At 34.8% G+C, this 15,530-nt stretch overlaps 1 protein-coding gene across 4 annotated transcripts in view; it reads right to left on the bottom strand.

Moving 5' to 3' along the window:
• Positions 1-784: 784 nt before the first annotated feature.
• The window catches only part of LOC108148487 (gamma-interferon-inducible lysosomal thiol reductase), a 162,471-nt gene continuing 147,725 nt past the window's right edge, over positions 785-15,530 (bottom strand). For 3 of the 4 annotated variants that reach the window (XM_041708887.1, XM_041708889.1, XM_041708895.1), the window contains exon 3: positions 785-1,110. In XM_041708887.1, coding sequence (XP_041564821.1) covers positions 850-1,110 — 261 coding nt within the window. In that variant the 3' untranslated portion in view covers positions 785-849. Of the gene's footprint in view, positions 1,111-3,588; positions 3,695-15,530 lie in introns of those variants that run through there. The other variant, XM_041708890.1, reaches the window with a different exon arrangement.

Below are 15,530 nucleotides of genomic sequence, written 5' to 3'. Positions count from 1 at the left end.
TCAAGATGGGAACAGAAGATCTGTCAAAACTTTTCGATTTAACGGATTGCTTCCAAATGATTAAGACGTTCTTCCACTGCGAATAAAAATAAGACCGGTCCGCTTTGCGACGATGAAATTATATTGACTACACAAGAAGCGACTAAATTAACTGTGCGACTGATTAAATTAATTAAATTTAAAGAATAAGGCTAATATCACTCATCCGGAAATGCTTTTTTAATATTTTCGATTATAATAATAAATATTTTAACTGTGTATTTTATAAGGCAAATGAAAACACGTAGGCAATTACAAGCCATAGCTACAGTAGACTGCCAAATATAAAAATATTAATAATAGTGGTATACAAAATTATATCGACATAAATATTTTTGAAACAGTGGTTTAGTGTGGTTGGACTCATTGATTCAGAAAAAGACACTTACTTTTTAATCCATTTTTTTATGCAAAACTAATTGTATCGCTTTATCTCAACAATTTACGGTGATTCTAAGGCTGTAAGCGCTGTTGGTTAGAAAAAGAAAATTTTGCTTAAACCGTTTATTGATTGATAATATGCTTTTCTCAAAACGGCACAACAAGGAATTACGACTACGGTTGAATTTTGGTCTATTATCTGAATCCATTTTGTTTTTTATTTAATGACTTCACATTTTTTCTGAAGAACACATGTTGTTAGGTAACGGCTTAATCCCTTTATGTTCTTGGCGTTTCAACATGTCCGAATACTTTGTTTTACTTATAGGAAATACCGTAAATAAAAAAACCACAAACTTGCAGATTTTGTTACACGTGTCAGATGTATAGGTACAGAAAATATTTTACAATCTTGATGTTAAAGCTTAATTAGTTAGATTTATTGTTTATGCATACACTTTTGGCTTCCTCTGATTCTCCAGCTGCCTTGCAAACTTCAGAGAACAAGTCTTTTAAAATAGACGCTTGTCTACCTTGAGAGCCATCAATAGTGATTGTTGGGATGAAAGTTACAGAAGGTCTCAGTGCGTGAGTGGCTTCTCCATTCCGTTTAAGCAGTTCCACGCCATGGTCACTGTCAAAGCAATTTTGAATAAGTTCAACGTTTTCGAAATTGTGTTGTTTTGAGCACTGAAAAAAAAAAAAAATTATTTCTAAGGTGTAGAAGATCAGAATATAATTGTCCGTCTCTGGTAGAGTTTAGGTCTTTCTTTGACTACCCTTAGATAATAAAAATAATACCTAAACTTTTTCGAATTAATTTATTTTTGATATAAATAAATTCTAAGCAACTCAACCTATTTATATTACAAATAAATACAAAACAATTAATGCACTTGCCAACTAAAAAAAGGGTACAACAAAATCAAGAAATGTTACCATAAACATAAAAATGAGAACTGTGGAGCTTTCAAAACTGTTCGATGTTATTGGCACATAAATATTTAGTAAAAATAGAGGCTGTTGAAAAATTAATTTTTTTTAATTTTATTTCATATAAATTTTTTCAAAATTGCACCCAAATTTTAAAAAGCGTACAAACTTTAAACGCGTTTTACTCAAAATGATGTTTTCAAAGTCGGTGCCCAACTTTACTCGAAAACGGATAAACTAATTAGACTCAAACTGTAACTCGAGCTTCGTAAAGGTATTTCTTAGTAATTATTCTAAGATTTTTTTTCCCAACAAATATTTTATTTCTTATAGCCATTTAAGACCGAAATATTGGCCCGGAAATTAGCTGTAGCCAAATAAATATTTTTTCTCAGAATAAATATAGTCGTCATGAAATGTGATATCGAAGTTGTTACGTTAATTTTACACCGTCAAGAGGTGTTTTCGTTCGGTATCAGAAGTTTTTGTTTGAAACAAGAGTCTTATTACTACAAAGTTGGTTACAATAAAAGGGTACCTCAATACCATGACCATAAGTCATCCTTGTATGAGTAGGCTATTGAAAAAAACCGGAGCACACAGTTCTGACTCTTGATCTTAGCTGATCGCTGAGAACCGCTGTGTAAAGACCAAAAAAAAAATTTGCAACCAAAATATTTTTTGCCGTTTTTTTTTAATGATGTTTTTTGTTTTGGGGGCAGTTTTGGTAGCCTTAGTACCAAACCTAAGAAACATAAAGACACCATTTGCTCTGCCCGTTCTCTGCCTGCTAAGAGCCATGTTCTAAGTTCAACTTGATTTCCCACCCTAGTTCTCAGTCTCCCACCAACTCTGATTGAACTGAGAGCGTGCAGTGCAGCATGCTATTCATAATGGGACAGAATTACAAGTTTGAACCAAAAATTGGGGTGAGAAGTAAAATTTAAATTCGAGCCTGAGGCTGAGGTTCGAGAGAATGAGATGCATAAGTATTCATTTAATTGGCGGGGAAATTTAATTTCGACGGCGAATTTTAAGTTTCAAACGCAGTTAAGGAGATAAGTATATATTTTCTTGATCAGCCGCCTTGCCGTTTCTACCCAAACTAATTTAATAGGGGTGTCGGAAATATTTAATAAGTTCTTCAATTTAATACAGAGAATTAGTGGTCAACTGTATCGAACGCTTTGCTTAAATCAAGAAGCGTTGTCAGTGTAATCTGGCTGTTACTGAGTTTTTTCCTGATATATTGTTGAACGTTGATGAACTATAAACAGTACAAACAAGTGGCCCAACAAAACCAAGCACGAGCTTGTTACGCGCGACCTATAAGCATAGTGGGCAGTTATCGAGTTCGCGAGGAAAACAGAAATTTTTTTGTACCGATTCAATACTATCAATGTGTACTTGATATTGGGGACTTCAAACGGGGTGCTCTAAATTAGGACGGACAAGAGAAGTGAATAATAATTGAATTGTATAAGGGTCGTCAAATTCTTTTGACCATCGCTTAATAAATCCAGGAACACTCATAGCCTTGTTAACAGTAGACTTTATGTGACAGTCGAATTTTAATTTTGGGTCAAGAAGAATTTCTAAAACAAAACATTAAGTTACATTTAATGCAATTCAGATTTAAGAGCTTAGATTGTCACCATCTCTGAAAACAATCAATATAAGACTGTAAGCCGAAACCCGATTGTACATTTTTATAAAACAAACATCATCGGCATACATTGATACTTGAAAATGTTTTATGACAGAAGGAAGATCACTGATGTTTAATTTAAATAGCAATGGGCCCAACCGACTACCCTGAAGCACTCAAGATATTACGTTAATCATATTGGAAACTGCGTTTTTAAAAATAACCCTCTGAGTTCTTCCATTCAAATAACTTGAAGTCCAAGTTAAAATATTCTTCGAAAACCCGAGCTGACATAATTTTAATAAAAGAAGAGAATGATAAACAGAATCAAAATCCTTACTTAAATCTGTATATATAACATTATTCTGCATCTTATTATTACATTCTTTAAATATATAAGATGTCAATTGAAGTAAATTCGTTTTAGTAGATCTTCGCTTAGCAAATTTATTAGTTATTGACACAAATGTTGCAAATGAGAAGTACTAATGCGCTCAATGCAGACAATTTAGAAATACCTCTATAATTCTGAACATCCGACTTTCCTCCTTTTTTATGGAGTGGAATAATAATAGAATCTTCCCAGATACAGTTTTCGGAGCGATTTATAAATAGTTAAGGCACAAAACTTAAGCACGCACCAGACAGCTCGTTCGGCCCTGGAGAGTATGTTGGTGTTGTGGTCTCGAAATCCTTTAAAAGAGAACTTTCCGTTATTATTATTATGTAAAAACAGCAAAACCATGTTATAATAATCAGATAGGTTACCGTCCGGTAGAAAATCCCTGTACTACCATCGGTAGAGTGTTATAGGCGACCGAAAAAGCAGTAACTTAACTTATAGATGATGGGCTTTGAGTCAAGATCTGCGGTGTACGTAAACAAAAACTTTTGAGTAATCATTATTTCATTTTCGTTTTAAGCCGTATTTACTCGTGGAGGCTGTACTGTACTGGTGGAGAGCTTACAGTGCTCGTTCAAGAACACAAAGTGGGACTCACAACTCTCTTTTCGAAGCTTGTTTTTACTCTTATTATTCTTCGTTTATACATACTAAGTTTATTTTAGTTTCTCTTGTATTCTCTCTCTCTTTATTTTCTTTACGTGTTGGTTTTGAGTCGTATTTTTGAAATGCTTGTAAAAGAAAACCGAAAAACTTTTGGTCGATTTCACGACACAGATTGACGAAAAGACATGCGAACGATATATATTAAAGGGCACAGCTTAAAGAAGGTTGGTAAAGACGGGGCAAAATCGCAAAAAACGAGAGAGTTTTTTTTGCTCCCGCTTTCGCCATAAACTATCTAACAGTAAACTTCATGTAAAGCGTCTTCAAATGACTAGAAAAAACTTTAATAAAAAACAAAAGCTCAAATGAGCAAATACCGGCCCAGTTGAAGGCCTGTAAGACTTCAAGCTACTGGGAGCGGCACTAGCTTGTGGATAAACGCCTTCATCGTCGAGCCGACTCGTCCTGGGAGCCACTGTTAAGGTGGCAGGTTGTCTTCCGGCACGATGACTAGATACCCTTCCACGATGTTGAGCTGCTCCTGGTGCCACTTGCCTCGAACCTAAAGTCCTAGCACATGTCATCCCAGCCTAAACATTTGCCTAGCTGAAGAACAAGTCGAAACTGCAGGGGAATTATTGCGTCTGATAAACTGGGCTACAAATCAACATATTGCATATGGACGGAGAGCATGAAGTCGGTCTAGTGGCAATTTTCCCATAATTTGAGTCAGGAGTCGAGGCTTACGTTAAAAGCAGAGTACACACGATCGAACTGTCATTTTGCAGACCGCCTGAGCGATAACGATCCAAACACGCTGTCGAGGGATACTCACGAGTGTTTGTGTACAGATGCTTAGCTTGGAAACTTGGCATGGTATGATATTATAGCGTTAACAAGTCACTCCCAACTCGCAACAACGAAAAGATACACCAAGTATTTATGAATGAATGGGTTCAATCTATGAAGACTTCGGCCGAATCTGAAGCCTTTACGAAGTTTTTCGATTTCTTCTTGATACTTGTGTTTTTGAATTATCTCGACAATATTTTTAAAGGCATCATATTATTCGGTCGGTGACAGAGTTCTGTCTTTCATACTTGACTTTGCATATTCTTATGGAGCGGAACTCATAAATGAACACCCTTACCAGTTTTATTAACGAAAATGTCTTGATGAGGTTGTCAGTCTTTCTTGCCTCCTTCTTAGGGTAGCTCAAAATGTTAGTTTGGGGCCTAACCACAGTAAGTCGTCCTTCGCTAAATTAAAACTAGCTTAACGCAAGGATTTCGCAATAAGGCCACAACCTTGTTTAAACTGCTTACGAAAAACGAACACTGTAGCCGAGTGCCAACCGTATTCAAGGGGTAGGGTAAGCCAGTCAACGTACCATACTCTTATTCCTGAATTCTCCCGAAGTCAAGGGCATATCCCATCTAATTTAGATTCAGCAACTGGTTCATTTCAGAATCAAATCTTCGTAACTAAAAGACTAGTATGTAGACTGGAAAAATTTTGCAAATAAGTTCGCAATATCGGAGTCACAAGAGGCGGATGTCGTATCAAGGTGATGGCAAGATGGAAATTGTTGCGATTATCGTTTCGAATTAACAAATCGTTGAGCTGCTTGGGGTTGTCTTGGAATTCTATTCTGCAACGGTTCAGATAACTATTGTAACATTCGGAATAGTGGACTAAGAAATTTGAACGAACAATTAGATACCTCGAATGGTCAACATTGGAATGGAAATGAGGGAAAAAACGCATCAAAAGCTGTATAGAGTATGCAATGTTCTACAATGTGTAAGAGATCATCGTTTGAATCCATAAAAGACTAATCGAGCTCCGATAAATGCCATTCATTTCTGGGAATTTAACTCTTCGAAAACAGCGATATGACAGTACTAGAGCTGATGCTTTTAAAGTAACCTCAAGAGTAGGATGGTAAGCGTCTTCGAGATTGGAGAGAAGACTAGTTCGAGTTACGTATGCATTGGCGAACTCCAAGGTTTAAAACTTTTCTGGAGCAGTTCAAGACTGAGATAAGTTGTCCCAATAAAAGACCAATAAGACCGTGAACAAACTCATGGGTCGTGGTGGGAACGAGAGCAGTTGAATCAGTTGATGGCATCCAAGATATGGCAGGAAGGTTAAAGTCGCCCATAACAATAAGTTGATCGTTATAGCCAAGAGCTGAATGTATTCTCTGTATTTGAGCCAAATGCTGAAGGTAGAGGCTAAGTTCAGAACAAGGGAATATTCGAGCATGATATAAAAACGAAATAATCATGAAGCTTATTCCGATAAAGATATTTAACTTGCTGTCGTAATATGGTATCCAACATTAAAAGGTTGAACCAAATATAACCAATCGTAGTAAAAATCGCCGTGACTCCGAATAGAACTCAATTTTGTTACCATACTGATTAATTACAAAAACGTGGGTGATCAATAATCGAATCCGACATCAAAAAGTCATACTTATATGTTAGCAGTTGCATCCAATCGTCTTTATAAAATTCCACAAATTATTTATACTTTGCTGCATCCAAACCATAAAAAAAATATTGTTGGTAGTTGACAAACCTAATTTCAACTTTAAAATAACGTCATGGTTTTGCGTCTTTAGAAAGACACATGTTCATTGGCCTAGAGCACTTTATTTAAACTTAAAATTGTCTCTTTTCTTGCGGGTATATAAAGGCGGAAGCCCGTGCAAACTCACTCTCTGTTGATTAAAAAACACATCCAACCATGAACAATGCAGGTCGAAATTCAAGCATTATAGTAGATTTTCGATATTTACTCGTAAACACTAAACAAGTTTTGTTTACCTAATATCTCTCATTATAGACTGCCGTTTAACATCAAAGAATTGGATAATGATAATCCTAAGCAAAAACACCTAAATCAGCGAAATATAAATGGATTGGATTGGTTAGCTGGTGAAATACAAGTATTAAACAGTTATTGTTCGTGGTAAAATAAAGAAAAGCTTTGTCAACTAACATAATCGATATAGATATTGAAAAAGGTTTAACTAATTTACCCAGTTTTTTTTGCTAATTGATAAATACTTAAAAAAAAAAATTTGATTCGATGTTCATTAAATAATTTGTTTAAGATTCAGTAGAAAATATTTAGTGGACCCAACATGATCGTTAACTATGGATTCATTAAAAAAAATTTGGAAATGGTCCCCGTAAGAAGGGATACATGCAGCTTATATATTCTAACTATTGCGGATCTGATACTCATTTCATTTCAATTAATCTTTAATAAAATATTTTTTTTTTAATTTATTATACAAAAACTAAAAAAATGTTTACACAATTCACACATCCATTCACAATGATAACTTGCAGGCATTCTGGATCAGGAAAAAAAACACCTTTAGTAAATATGATTACCAAAAAGAAAGATCTTTTTAATGATCTATTTAATACTTATTTTAACTAAAATGTATTTTCGAAAGGAACACACCACCGGAATTAATCAGATGTTGTGGCTTCTCAAAATATATTTCATAAATCATCGCATACCCGTGAAATTTCACTAATATATAATAGCTTTTAAAATCCCCAAAATAAGCTAAAATTTTAATGTTAGGCAAGACAAATTAATCACAAAAAACCCAACAGACTTATTTAGAATTTATAAAGAAGTAACAGAGCAACCCCACGGATATTTACATATTGATCTCACTCAGGGAATTAAAGATCTCTTACGGCTCAGATCAGTATACGGTGTGCTATTCTGAAGAAAATAGTTTACAAAAACAATTTAAATATGTGCTCAAAATCTCTAGCAATTCACTACGAAATGCAATAATAAGCAATGGCGATATATAGCTGTGGAAATAGTTTTGAACACATTTTGAGCAAATTATAATGTTACTAAAAATCATCTAAATTCTAAATAAAAGTGAATGCGCTATCCCTTATGTCCAAAGCGCTCATTAAACTATAAGAGAAAAGTTTTTATTCAAGAAGGTGAATTTTTAGTTCATTGCTTTTAGAAATTTTTGGTAACATTTTAAAAAATCATTGAAAATAAACACATTTTAAAAAAAGTAATTTTAGTGAGAAAAGTTGTATGTATCGGCTCGAACTAAGCCCGCGCGAAAAGAAAAAAAGGGAAAAACGATATTAATTGGATATCTTATCAACAACTGAAATCTCAATATAAAGATGTCTTATTCAAATGAGTTGTTTGTCACATTGCTTAGTAATGATACAATGAATGTATTTCCTGATAATATAAAATGTGCATTTACAAACATTGTAAATATCCCTCAAGACATGAATACTGGGATGTAGTCATTACGGACATATATCTGAATAATTACATTTACAAAAGAACTTCTAAAGAAAGAAATATAACCGAAGAAATAGAACTTGTTAGCTTGGTAAAAGCTGAAACATTTAGGTATTTAAATGTCTGTGCTGAATTTTAAATACCTGAAAATGGATTGTAGGCCTGTAGGATGTAAAAGACTTCGATGCTTTCGTGTAATGCATAATAACGAAAAAGAAAGAAATATTCAACATACAAATATTGAATACTATCCTTTAGATATATAGTATCCAAACAAAATCTCAATACTAATTACTGATTCAAATGTATATAAGATTCCTTTGAAACTTCAGCTGTTGCGGTTTTTTTAACTTTACACCAACAATGTTTATTTAGAACATGAATAGTCATCATTATTAAATCTTATGACGAATATTACGTGAATCAGTGCGATGCCGGCTAGAATTATATTGGCAGTCTGTATGAGTCTCTATAAAACCCCGTTTCCTTTCGGGTATAACTGCTATACAAAATCAGGCTGCAGAGACTGGTAAAGCAGTAATAAATGAATTTTGCCGAAAGCCTTTAAGAAATATTATTCAAGAACAGAGCAAAATAGCGTTTAAAAATCTCTCAAATAAAGCAATAAATAAAATGACACGCTCTCAAAATGGTGGTGGAAAAAGAAATAAAAAGCGAGGGTCGAGAAAAAAGCGAAATCATTTAACTTTTGAACGAAAAAGTAAACATACCCACCTCCATAAAAAAATAAAAAATTATCAAGGAAATTTAACATTAGCGATATTTTTTCTAATGGGAAATGAGTTACCATATGGAAAGTATGAAAATCAAATAAGGTTTGTGTCAAAGCGAGTGCCGTTGCCAAGTGCGTGGCAGTGATCACCACACTCTGCTCCACCTTTATCGCATGAAGAACCGACGTCAACGTTCCCAACTCCGCCTCAAGCTGCTGAAATGCCTCGGCTTTCAACCGTTCTCTCACTAGGCGAGTCGATCTAGCCATGTCCGCCTGTCCGTCCGTTTCTACGCAAACTAGTCTCTCAGTTTTAAAGTTATCTGCATGAAACTTTCCCAAAAGTTGTCTTTCTATTGCAGGTAGTATATAAGTCGGAACGAGCCGGATCGGACGACTATAGCATATAGCTCCCATAGGAACGATCGACAAAAAAATAAAAAAAAATTATAACTTTGCTGTTTCTTAATTTTATTTTTAGGTTTTTGACATATAGTAATGGTTAAATATTTCAGAATTACAGTTTAAATTTCATCAAAATCGGACTACTAAAGCATATAGCTCCCATAGGAACAAGAAAATAAAAAAAAAAATTATAATTTTGCTGTTTTTTAATATTTTTTTAGTTCTTCGACATATAGTAATGGTTAAATATTTCAGAATTACGTTTTAAATTTCATCAAAATCGGACGACTATAGCATATAGCTTCCATAGGAACAATCGGAAAAATAATTGAAAAAAATTATAACTTTGCTGTTTTTTAATTTTTTGTTTTGTCCTTCGACATAAAGCAATGGTTAAATATTTCAGAATTATGGTTAAAATTTCATCAAAATCGGACGACTATAGCATATAGCTCCCATAGGAACAATCGGAAAAATAAATTTAAAAAAATTATAACTTTGGTGTTTTTTAATTTTTTTTTAGTTCTTTGAGATATAGTAATGCTTAATTATTTCAGAATTACGGTTTAAATTTCATCAAAATCGGACGACTATAGCATATAGCTTCCATAGGAACAATCATAAAAATATATAAAAAAATTATAACTTTGGTGTTTTTTAATTTTTTTTTTAGTTCTTCGAGATATAATAATGTTTAATAATTTCAGAATTACGCTTTAAATTTCAACAAAATCGGACGACTATAGCATATAGCTCCCATAGGAACAATCATAAAAATAAATAAAAAAAAAATTATAACTTTGCTGTTTTTTAATTTTTTTTTAGTTCTTCGACATATAGTAATGGTTAAATATTTCAGAATTACGTTTTAAATTTCATCAAAATCGGACGACTATAGCATATAGCTCCCATAGGAACAATCGAAAAAATAAATAAAAAAAAATTATAACTTTGCTGTTTTTAAATTTTTCTATTAGTTCTTCGACATATAGTAATGGTTAAATATTTCAGAATTACGTTTTAAATTTCATCAAAATCGGACGCGTATATCATATAGCTCCCATAGAAATAATAAAAATATATAAAATAACTATATAATATTTGAGCTGCAAATCATCATAGCTTCAATGTTTTTAGACATATACGCAAGTAAATCATAATTTTATTGTTTTAAAAAATATTTAATTTTTGCAATAGCTGCAAGGGTATATGAACTTCAGCTTGCCGAAGTTTGCTTCCTTTTTTGTTAAACAATATTCTTACTGTAAATTACTATTTCTTTTGATATAAAATTGAGTTAGGTTAGAGAGAGTTTGTGTTAAAGTATACGGTTAAGTTAATTTGTATGTTTGGGCGCTTTTGATTTTATTGGGGTGCGGGAGTAGATTCCAGAAACGAGCAGAATTAACAAAAAATTGATTTGCTGAACAGGACAACTTGGTCCGGCTTAGATTAGATTAGATTCGATTCGATTCGATTCGATTCGATTCGATTCGATTCGATTCGATTCGATTCGATTCGATTCGATTCGATTCGATTCGATTCGATTCGATTCGATTCGATTCGATTCGATTCGATTCGATTCGATTCGATTCGATTCGATTCGATTCGATTCGATTCGATTCGATTCGATTCGATTCGATTCGATTCGATTCGATTCGATTCGATTCGATTCGATTCGATTCGATTCGATTCGATTCGATTCGATTCGATTCGATTCGATTCGATTCGATTCGATTCGATTCGATTCGATTCGATTCGATTCGATTCGATTCGATTCGATTCGATTCGATTCGATTCGATTCGATTCGATTCGATTCGATTCGATTCGATTCGATTCGATTCGATTCGATTCGATTCGATTCGATTCGATTCGATTCGATTCGATTCGATTCGATTCGATTCGATTCGATTCGATTCGATTCGATTCGATTCGATTCGATTCGATTCGATTCGATTCGATTCGATTAGATTAGATTAGATTAGATTAGATTAGATTAGATTAGATTAGATTAGATTAGATTAGATTAGATTAGATTAGATTAGATTAGATTAGATTAGATTAGATTAGATTAGATTAGATTAGATTAGATTAGATTAGATTAGATTAGATTAGATTAGATTAGATTAGATTAGATTAGATTAGATTAGATTAGATTAGATTAGATTAGATTAGATTAGATTAGATTAGATTAGATTAGATTAGATTAGATTAGATTAGATTAGATTAGATTAGATTAGATTAGGATTAGATTAGATTAGATTAGATTAGATTAGATTAGATTAGATTAGATTAGATTAGATTAGATTAGATTAGATTAGATTAGATTAGATTAGATTAGATTAGATTAGATTAGATTAGATTAGATTAGATTAGATTAGGTTAGATTAGATTAGATTAGATTAGATTAGATTAGATTAGATTAGATTAGATTAGATAAGATTAGATTAGATTAGATTAGATTAGATTAGATTAGATTAGATTAGATTAGATTAGATTAGATTAGATTAGATTAGATTAGATTAGATTAGATTAGATTAGATTAGATTAGATTAGATTAGATTAGATTAGATTAGATTAGATTAGATTAGATTAGATTAGATTAGATTAGATTAGATTAGATTAGATTAGATTAGATTAGATTAGATTAGATTAGATTAGATTAGATTAGATTAGATTAGATTAGATTAGATTAGATGTGAACTTTACAATAGGACACTACAGTCGGAAGATCATTTATATACATTGAAAACAAGGTTGGTCCCAGAACAGATCCCTGCGGTACACACCTCGTAGTCCGTAAAAACGAAGACGAAATAGACGCTGACACTACACATTGATCGGAAAAATTAAAAAAGTTCGTCAATTTACTGCAGAGAATCGTGTGGCTAACAGTATCGAACGCTTTGCTAAAATCAAGAAGTGTTAAGTGTTTAGCCTGGCTATTATCCATTTTTTATCTGATATCATCTGAAATCTTTATTGTGGCTGTTATGCTTCTGAAGGGGCGAAAAGCATATTGTAAATTGTAAATAATAATTGTTTTGCTGGATAAATTAATTGTTTTATCTGGGATGCCAATATTTGCTCAAAGGTTTTAGAGAGATATGGAAGAATTGCTTTCGGTCTATATTTATTCATTCCCTTAGGTGTTGGAATTATTTTCCTAATTTTCCATAGTTCAGGGAAGGTTAAAATGTAATTGCAGAGATAAATATATGTGTTATTAGTGGTAATATTTGAGGCAGTAGAATTTCAAGAAATTTTGGATTGATGTCGTCCAAGGCTGCGGCGTTAGATTTTGCTTTTAATATTGCCTCAAGGACATAACATTGGGTAACACACATAAAGCTAACCTATTAACACAGTTGTCCAAAGTAGTCATATTCAGGTACGAGTTAGAGACTTATTCAGGTACTGGTACATTAACGAAGATATTATTGAGGCGGTCGATATCAATGAAAGGTCATTATACTGAATGTCAAGATTGTAGGTTAGAAATATTAGGTCATGTTTTGAGAATACCGGAACTGAAATTTGGTCATGTAAAAGGATCTTGGAGTTGTCATTAACAAAGAATACGTCCAATAGTGTTTCAGTGGTACTTGAGAAATGGGTCTGGAGTTAACTAATTGAAGTCCTTGTACTACCATGTTATCCGAGACGTGATTCTCGACTAACTTGTTGCTGTTTACGTCACCTGCTAGAATTATATTATGGAATTGTAGACATAAACTTGCCAACAGATCAATTTTATCAGAGTAGGGAACATTTCTATTTGGTCTGTTCAGACAACCAATGAAGACTTTTGATGCAATTTTAGCACTTTTAATTTTTAGGAATACATATGTCCTCGATAGCGCTGCCATCATATTGGCTATCGCCTCCATGGACACCACGAGACATGCTTCTGAAACACAAATGATATCCAAATTAGATTGGACAAACAAATTAATAAATTTCAGCTTTTTTTCAGTTTTCTTTTTTTAACTTTGGGCATTGATGTGACATACTTTAAGACCCGTTTGGCGATTGCTAAGAATGACAATTATACCATGGCTGCTGCTAGTCTCTGCTATTGTTATATTGGAATCATCTCCCATTTCTTGGAGTAACGTAAGCAAACTAAAGCGCTCTACATAAAATTAAGCGTAACCTAGACACCACAAAAGGAATATTGTGAAATTTACTACTGATTACTTGGTCCAAAGAACTAGTGAGATGGTTCTGAGGGAGCCCAGCTGAAGGCGAACGTGCGGGTTGCGGATAGCGAACGGCCCTACAAGGTCAGCTGTGAATAGCAGCAGGCGAAGTCAAACGGATTCCATCAGACAGAAACCTCTCGCGGATCTCTGCTCGGGTGGATTTTTTCCCTTCTCCGCAACTCGCGGGACCAATTATGGAGTCGGAAACAAACTGAAACGACAATTGTCGGGCGCTCCCAAAAAACCCGAATAGTCGATATAAAAGGGTGCTGTAACAGCTGCAGGTATAGCGGGCGTTGGCTTCACCTGCGCTGTCATCAGCTCGTGGGTTTTTCCTGAAAAGGGCCCCATCCCAAACTAGGAATGATAGATGGCAGACAGTCGGCCGCCAGTACGTCTGCTAAATGTGCGTCGGCGCCAACACCCGCCAAGACCGTCGCTCCGCCTGCCGAGCAACCAAAATTCACATATGCGGAGAAGCGGACTGTCGCGCAGACACTACGATCCCATATATGGAGCAACATTGCCAACCCCTCAGCCAAATGGTTGAAGTGGGTGAACTGAGCAAAGAAGGTGCTCCCAAATTATGACCAAGAACGGCCGAATTCTGAGAACGTACAGCAAAATGGGCAGCGATCTTTAGAATGGCCTGGACCTGCGGCAAAAAGATCAAAAGTCCAAACAGCCCTGTCATTTGCGGACATTACGATGGCAGTGCCCTGCTTGTACTTTTGGACCAGGGCCTAAGAGAGCGAGGCCCTCAAAATAGGACAATCGGCTGCGACGCAAACGCTCACTACACTAAGTGGAAAAACCCTTCAAGCAACAACAGGGGTGAGCCTTTTTTAATTTATTCCTTGGCTCAAAGTTATACTATTGAACCAGGGGTAATACACCAACCTTTATACCAAAAACTAGTCAAACGGTCATTTGACCTTACCTTTGTACCGGGTCCTCTACTCTACACAGTCAGAAAATGTAAAGTCTCAAACACTTCTTCTCTGACCACAGATTTATAGAAACCACGCTATCAATAGACCCTCTCATTCCAGATGAGTTCGTTACCTAAGACGAGCAAATTGGCGTATCTGCAAAGAAGCTCTAATTGGTATTCTTCCCATGGAGCCCCCAAATGAACAAAACAAACTACTTAACCTAGACATCCTAGTAGGAAAATTTACTGAAGCTTGAAATACGGCTTTTAGAATAGCCTACCCAAAATTAATCCAAGGGGAGGTAAAAAACCTCCTTGGTCGACCCAAAACCTATCGGAACACAGATCCAGCAGCAGCGCCCACTTCAATAGCGCAAAGACTTGATACGAGCATGCGAAATGGCAGCAATACAAACTTGAATTGGCTTAAAATAGAAAGGCAGATCTGCTTGGCAGATCTTCTGTTTGAATATAAAGGAAACAACTGAGGCCGCTCTAGTCAGCCAAATCGAAAAAGCTTTCCGTTTCCAGGAACTTGCACTGGTTGCATTCCTAGACATAGAAGGCGCCTTCAACAATGTTTTTCCCATAGCCATAACCGAATCCCTCGCTGACCTAGGTGTTGAGACCCCAATCGTGGAATTATTCCATAAATCGTTGATAAGCAGAATGGTAAACTCCTCATTTGGAATATCAACACAAACTAGGTTCGTAATAGGGGTACTCCCCAAGGAAGACTTCCTGATCCCTGCAGCGTCTTCCCAGCGGAAGTATATGCCACAGGAGAAGCACTTGTGCATGTAAGTAACACCAACTGTCAAAGAAGGAGAACATTGGTATGCCGATGGCTACCTGTTAGCTAAGTATAAAAAAACAATATAAGAAACTAGCGAATCTATCTTGGTAGATAGTAAGACACCACCGC

Source organism: Drosophila elegans, unplaced genomic scaffold (assembly GCF_018152505.1).
Source record: "Drosophila elegans isolate 14027-0461.03 unplaced genomic scaffold, ASM1815250v1 contig_409, whole genome shotgun sequence".
Lineage (NCBI taxonomy): Eukaryota > Metazoa > Arthropoda > Insecta > Diptera > Drosophilidae > Drosophila > Drosophila elegans.
This window is presented reverse-complemented; position numbering and strand designations above follow the sequence as displayed.